The 8,125-nt window shown below is 44.1% G+C and overlaps 1 protein-coding gene across 1 annotated transcript; it reads left to right on the plus strand.

The window, feature by feature from the left end:
• Window positions 1-352: 352 nt before the first annotated feature.
• LOC128706738 (protein FAM107B) lies at window positions 353-5,989 on the plus strand. Its single transcript, XM_053801684.1, is given in 5 exon segments — window positions 353-356; window positions 1,778-1,830; window positions 1,833-1,878; window positions 5,383-5,653; window positions 5,719-5,989. Coding segments are annotated over 5 exon segments (645 nt in total).
• The last annotated feature ends 2,136 nt before the right edge of the window (window positions 5,990-8,125 follow it).

Raw genomic sequence — 8,125 nt, forward strand, 5'->3', positions numbered from 1 at the left:
CTTAATTTACCGGAAGATCATATTAGTTTTCCTGCACAGAATGTTTTTGAGTGTCTTGTGTTTCGCAGACTACAATGCATCCCGGATCTGCATATTTATTGTATCTTTAGAGAGCTCTTTGATGTTCTTACTGACCTACACTACATCAGTAAGGTTCGAGTAAAGGTTTGAAGTTAATCTTTCGAATCATCTGTTAGATCTCTTAGATCTTAATTTACCGGAAGATCATATTAGTTTTCCTGCACAGAATGTTTTTGAGTGTCGTGTGTTTCGCAGACTACAATGCATCCCGGATCTGCATATTTATTGTATGTTTAGAGTGCTCTTTGATGTTCTTACTGACCTACACTACATGAGTAAGGTTCGAGTAAAGGTTTGAAATTAATCTTTCGAATCATCTGTTAGGTCTCTTAGATCTCAATTCAGTGGAAGATCATATTAGTCTTCCTATACAGAACGTGTTTCACAGACTTCCGTACACCTCGGATCTGGATATTTATTGTATCGTTAGTGCAACATTCCATATTCTTACTAGCCCAAGGTTTATCAGTAAGCGTTGCTAGATGTATGTATTGTTGTTGGTGAAAATAACTCCCAAGCCGTAGCATGTAGATTTTGTTTTTGTTTCCCTTGTTTAGATCTTTGTGGAGAAGTTTTTTTTTCGTTATAAAGTGAACTATCTGCATCTGGATGAAGTTCTGCTGACATTAGCTTTCAGCTTATCACCAAAACTTGGCTAAGTGGTGTTAAAGTTCTGCCCTCTATTTTACCGAAGACCAAACTCTGGCGCATAATCGTAAATCGTGATGTAATAATTTCCTAAGTTGTGACTTTTCAGCTGCGTCAACTGGCGAATGCTAGAACAATCAACCCGTTGTGTTTTGCTTTCTTTGTCTGCGACCATCTAGCTTCTTCATTGGATTTCATTCTATTTAGCATTGGAATTGTGGTTCATTTTATGTGTTTCGAGCATACACGCGCATGCAGCAAAACCAACCTCACCAATGCAATCACATACCATCCATCCCGGATCTAATGGTTTCTTGCGTCTTTCTTTGCGTCAGCACCGCGTAGCTAGAAGCGTCGTCTAGCTCATTTCCTTTCTCCGAGACGATAATAATAACCTGTTTCTTTTTAAAATGCATCGTGTGGGATCTGGAGATGCAGCTGTGGGTACTCGCACGGCTGGAAGAGGCTTTGCGATGAAATAACGGCTAAACAGAACGGCTTTGCCTGCTTTTCAGGCCCTGAGTCCCGCAGGGTCTCGGCACTGCCCTCTCACCCCCTTGAAACGATCTGCAACGCTCTACACATCTGGGTTCGGTTGAGAATGGTGCAGCCTGTCTGTACGATGGTGGCGATTGAAGAAAACTTTCCCCGATCGGTTGCCTCGTCCGTATGAATTCGGATCTGTTTACTGCATTTCGGTTGCATGCGTATTAAAGGAAGGAAAAACAACATAAACCGTACTCAACACACAGTACTTACAGTTGGCGGGTGGGCACGGGGGTCGGGCAAATTAGGGCCGCATCGCAAAGAAAATCAAACGCGCGTGTTTGTTCATTGAACAGCGTTCGGAACGGAGTCATAAACTGGAAACACATGTTCTGACATGTTTCGTAGACCAAAAACCTTCCATGATGTCATTCTTCAGTCAAATTGCAGCCGGTGTACCAGCTGGGACACGGTCTTGATTCACGCTGGCGGCAGTCAGATTGCAGCGTTCTCAGTGCTTCAAATTCCAATCAGCTTTTTAACGTATCGTTTCCATTCGCAGAGAGGGCGCCTCGCCTAGAAGTGAAAGCTGGAATCACGCTACCAAACACCCAACATCAACCGCTACGGATCCACGTTCTGCGAATCTACGGGAACGGGAAGGTAAGTGCGACAACTGGTCCAGCTTGACCGTTTTGATATGTTGATTGATGTCAACCTAATCTGTGGTTCTCCCCAGACGAAAAATCGCGCAATGTGACACTTCATTAAAAACGAAAATGCACACTAATCCAAATCTGTCACTTTCCCATCAAACGATTAGGACGCTTAATGAGCCAATTGAGAAATCCAGTCCCCCACATACGACCCCAGAACGCAAAGCGCATGCCAGGTCCGCTTGGGGTGGGGTGTATTTCGTTGTTCTTCTTTCCTGTCACTTATCTGCACAACAAAATTTATGCAAGTGGGCCATCCGTTTCCGGGTGTACATTAAGGTGGGACGGGCGCGGGGAGGGCAGTTAACGAAGGTTTCGAGGTTACCCGCGCACCGTAGGGCGAACAATTGCTCCCCGGGAACAAACGTACTGCGGAAGTGTTTTTTTGGCACAGTTTTTTTTTTAGGCGTACCGGTGAGGAGTACAATAACGCTCCAACGGTTCAACTGCGTCACTTAAGCAGCTTTTCATCACGTGCACAGGTGTGTTGTCGCCCACGCATTTCACTATTGCTGGTATGGCTTCCAGTGTCAGACCGTGTCTATTATGACAGACGCGTACGAACCTTTTCCAATGCAATGGGCCGTGCCTGTGTATGTGTGCATTTGTATGGGAGAAAGGTGAAAGTGTAGACAGTGCTTCTCAAGCGGTACGCTTTGTACGGAGAATAGGGTTTGGGATGTCAAGGGAAAACGGGGTTGAACACGAAATATGGAAAGATGCTTTTATGTACGGTGTGTGCGGGCGAAGCTCGGTCAAACACAGTCGCAGCCAAGTTGAACCATCAAGGTCACGTCTGGGCTTACAATAGTAGCGGCACGACGGTGACATTGGTTCTAACTGGCACGACCTAATAGAACTGATGGTGCATATCATTTGTCGTCAATAGTCGAACGCACACCGGCACACGTCTCGCATTACGCCCAGCTGTCGCAGGTGTAACCACTAATCAAACAGGTAATTTCACTTTAATGCGTCCAGCTATACACTGCTGGTAGTAAATACAAAACTACGCATGGACATTGTTGATATATTTTTATTTCCTAAACTGGTGTTGGGTAACCAACCCAATGGATAATCTTGGATTTACAAGGTCTAAAGAGCACTCTTGATAAAATTGCATTGGACAGTTAAGGTGTTAATGTATCTTCTTCTGTAGTCCCACTGATCTACTTTTTGAGTAAAAGACGATTTTTTTATTTAGCAATAAAGAACTCGTTTTTTTAGCAATAAACCTGGGCACACGCGCGCTTATGCAAATGCCAGACCAGATTGGTGCACTTGTTTTGCCAGCCATGCGCATGCAAACAACTTTTCATGAGATATTTTATCAGTAACGTTTTGTAACCGGCAAAGCCCACAAATCTTGCACCCTCCTCGTGCACCGGATTTACATTCTGCACCGAACGAGAGGACCGTGCAACGTAATTTAAATAAGTTTGTGGAGGAGATGTTGGCGTTAAGGCCGTGATTGAACGATTCCAAATTATGCAACTTATCAATTCCATGCAGGACGCCCGGCGAATGGTTTGCGAATGTGCTGCATGCTAATTACTAGCTGCACCTTCTCCAGGTCGCCTGGTTCTCGTGTGGGTTTCTTGATCCCACTTATTGCAGAAGCGGAAGGGGAAAAAAACTATCTCCAAACCCGGCAACTGGGTTGTGCAATGAATCGTTCTGATGGCGCAAAGTGACGTTTGTAACACTTGTCCACGTACACGCCGCCCGGTACGTGCTGTTTGCAGTAATCTGCTACAAAATATGACCGCACCAGACTGGATTGATAAGCAAGCGGTTGGGGTGCAACATCTACGAGTTGGCTGAAGGGCAAACGATTGCGGGAGTCTATACGCGGGCCCTGGATAGGGGAGTGTAAATCTAGAACGAGTTTCATGCTCTACCACACGCCCCAAAACCCAAACGCCCAGGCTCATCCACCGTCAGTAGGTTTAGTGACCAGACATCGGTGTTGTGCGTTGGAAATCATCACCGCACACCCGCCATGTTACAGCATCAGGGCGACAGAAGCAAATAGAAAACGCAAAACATGCATATACGCACCTCGGATATATGCGGTTGATACGCGTGACAGGTACGGCGGACAGTGTGGAAAGGGGAAACGGGCGTTGGGGTGGCAAAAATGGGGGAAATTGATCAGATTATGTAACAGTACCACCGCCTCGATACCGCATCCAAGCGGGAGGTTTAACGAGCACTGCCTCGGAAGTGGAACCGGTACGCAGCTCAATGCGCACACTGGTTGACTTAGTTTACGTTGCCTGGAGGCACCGGTAATTGGAATCGCATCGAACATAACAACACCACAAAGATGAGCGACGATGTTCTGGCCAATGGAATGAAACGAAGCATCTAGTGATATATTTGTTGGCTTTTTTTTGTTGTGTGCAGTTATTACACTATACATCACTTTTGACGCGAGATGTTTGTATTTCTAACGTCTATTTTTAGCCTGATTGAAAACCTTGAAGATAGGAGTTAGGAGTTGCGAATTTGTTGAAGAATTCATCACGCTGAGAATCAAACATTATGATGAATATCTGATTATCATGCAAAGAAGTAGTTGAAGTATCTTCTGGTATTATTATGCGAAGAAGTAGTTGAAGTATCTACTGGAAGGCCAATGTTCTCACAATTCGCTGGTAAGGATTATCATTCTTCTACTCCCGCAAGACGATGTTTATTTGGTCAGGTGAGAATCTCTGGCAGAAGGTAAATTCCCTCTTATCTTCACCTTGTTTTGGTTATTGTCTTCTGTGATTGATTGTTTTTCAATAGTAAAGCTGACGTGCCACGCGCGTTCAGTCTCTCTGTCTCGTCAGACAAGCAAATGTTCTTTGTTTGGTTTCCTGGAAATAGCACCTACGGTATCTGGAGGTATCAGGTCTTCGAACTCTGTATTCGCTAGTCAGCTAGGTACAAATTGGTACAATTCACATTAGTTTGAAGATATTTTCTTCTCCTAACAGTGGAAAGGCACCTCAACATGGGTATATTAGCTAGATATCCAACGTATAAAATGCCAAGACATCCTGGACTCCAATTTCTTCCAAATGGGACATAATGCTTCGAACTACTCTAATTAATAACGCAACTGAAATTGATAAAATCTTATCTTAATTTTATCCACCAAAGCAGTAGAAACGCTCAATCCTAACACCGAGCAACTACGGAGTACATACTGCTGCAATGTATCGTCCACATTTTATACCAACCAGAACCATCCGCGAGAAAATGCGAATCTTCGAGCAAGGTTTGACAATTGCTTTGTGACAACGATTGTGTTGTTGTCGGTAAATTCTGGCTCGCTCTCGTAAATTGCTACTTCTTAATCGTATTTCGTTACAATTAGCTGGCTAATACGTGCTCTGTAGTATCCAGATATCTCAATTCTTTTTGTAATAATTTTGGTTTTTTGCTTTTCTTTCAACAGATGAAACAAACCTAGACGATAGGATCGTCCCAACCGGCAACAGTATACACGCGAGTCAAATTCATCAGCAACGTCGTGCATCGTCGGTTGATCCGCTCACCTCAGCCAACAGTTCTGGACCAGGTGCGGGAATGATGCGCCCGATAAGCTCAAACCAAAGCGTCATGACGGACGCACAGGGACTGATCGTACCAAAGAAGCTGGTCAACCCGGTACTCGAGTCGATCGATCGGCAAAATCTGCACCGCGAGATGATGTTCAATCAGAAGATGTAAGTAAACGCACCAAATCCCCCGGGCGCACTATTCTTAATCTTCCTCCCTTGTTTACTTTTAGCGGGAAGAGCGTACTGAACCAGAAGTCGGAACTGCAGCGAGCGCTCGAGAAGCAAAAGGAGCGCCAAGTGCTGGCAGCCCAGAATCTCGCCAAACAAACGGAGCAAACGATTGCGAGCGAGCTAGGGCGCGTTATTATGCAGCGAGCCCAACGGTTGGAGCAACAGAAGGGTGGGAGCGGGACGGGTCCGACCGATCCGACCGGTGGTTCCATCAATCCGGAGTATTTAAATGCACGCGCCAAGCTGCGGGCCACGGTCGATACGAAATGAGGACGCATCGGGCGCCTCCATGATGCTGTACTTCCTGGTTTCTTCCTACAAAATTACAACCCGTCTTGGTTATCGGTCCCGTTTAGTGTTTCTTCGCACCGCGAAAGAGAGAAAGAGACCGGATGGTGTGCCGATGGTCGTGCCGGATGTTGTAATTGAATCGTTTTTAAGCTTTACGTTAAGAACTTTTTTTAATATTCAACGTTACTCTACGCACTTCTTCGTAAACCGTATAGCAACATCAGCAGCAGCAACAGCAGTAGCAGCCATAGAAATTAGGTTCGAAGTTGGTGTTTGCAAGTAGTTTGTGTGCGATACGATTTCAGCAGAATGGAACCGTTTGGCTTTGGAAGGGTGCTGGCTGTTATCGTACAGCCGTGCCCTGTAAAGCGTGCCATTTTACTGAAACGAAGTGTGAATGGGTAGATCGAAAGTGTGTTTGTGTCTGTGTCAGTTTTTTTACCCACCAGTGATAAGCGAAGCATGTGTGCGTGAAATGAGTGCAAAAGGATGCGAATGCAAGCAACCATAGGCTTTAAATAGGATTAGTAAATAATGCTCTGTTGGCTGCAATAATAGTGTGTTTTAAAACTTCCCACACTCTCTTTACTTGTCCTTCCGTCGTATCACTTTCTTCTTTGTGCGAATTAGAAGCGAAGCACATTTTTAAAAACGAAGCTTGCCGGTTGTTTTTTTGTTTTGTTTTGGAAAAAGGGAAACACCTTATACACACTGATTTTAGATCGATGCGGACTGTAATCTAAATGAAGGAGGCATATTTTTGTGTGTGCATGTGTGTCTGCTAATACGTACTGATAGTGATACTGTTAAGAAGAAACAGGGCGATGAGGAAAACGAGCTGAAACGAATGAATGATTACAAACAATAGACACCGATAGATCTTCCAAAAACGAAACCAGATAAGATATTTCTACCCCACCCCGATATTCGAGTAGCGACATTGGTAGGCACGATTGAGAGTTTTATTTATACAATCGACCGTAGATGATTGTTTTTTTTTTCGAAACGTAGATAATGAAATCAGATGGTATAGATTATGCAAATGCACCCAGAACACATCCAACAAGCCAAAAGCAACTCGTGCGAAACTTTAGAAATATTTCCCTCTTGGGTACTAAATTGTGGTTAGAAACAAAACAACACATATAGGCGAGAGAAAGGATACGAAAAGAAACGCAAGGAAGAAACGTACATACCAAAAACAAAAGAAGGAAGATGATATTCAAGCAGCATTTTATGCGTAATTCTAAAAACAAGGCTGATACGGATCAAGCAAGCGAGCTCAAAGATAAATCTCGAATTGTTGCATTCACCTAATGATATCCACTTAAGCATTTTTACAGTATAGAACCAATCACATTCTAGCAGTTATAAAGCATTTCTTCTCAAATTGTGTATCAAGTTACTCGTTGTTCGTGTGCAAATGTACCAAATGAACTCAATAACAATAACAAACATGCCATCGGAACGTTTTGAATGATAGCGTTGAAGAGTTATTGCTCAAGCGGACGTGCACGATTGCAAGCGGTGCGGAAAAGGTGGTCACTATCAGCACCGATACTCCATGACAGTATAGAACAGATCAGGCTATTAAGGCGGAACACTTACAGGAATATTTGGAGGTCTAAATTTTGCTGCGTGATTTTTCCTCCTTAGTACCGTCGCGAGAAACCATTTGCTCACCAAAACAAACGCCGTCGTTGCGTTTGGGCACAGGGGTGGAGTTGAAGCGAAACAGTAAGCAAACATGTTTTCCGACAAAACTGCTGGTTTGTAATGGCAAAAGTATATGGCAGTAGGTTTAGGAATAAACAGCTAAGCATTACGATAATTCCAGTTGTGATAGAAAACCATACAAAATTGTAATTGATGAGCTCAGTACAGAATGGAAGGGGAAGTTAACAAGGCACCGGTAATCGAGCCTAAGGTAGCCTAACTGCGTTTCATTGGAATATCTGCACGAACTCTCTAGTGCGCGACCGACAGTAGTGTGCGGTACAGCAGTAGCGGGAAGTAAAGCAAAACAGAGAAGTAATCAATGTGAACGGGCTTTTTCACCTACCTTTTTACAAATCAAATTGGGCCTTAGCGTAACAACTTGGAGACTTTAGAGCA

This window comes from Anopheles marshallii, chromosome X, assembly GCF_943734725.1.
Source record: "Anopheles marshallii chromosome X, idAnoMarsDA_429_01, whole genome shotgun sequence".
NCBI lineage: Eukaryota > Metazoa > Arthropoda > Insecta > Diptera > Culicidae > Anopheles > Anopheles marshallii.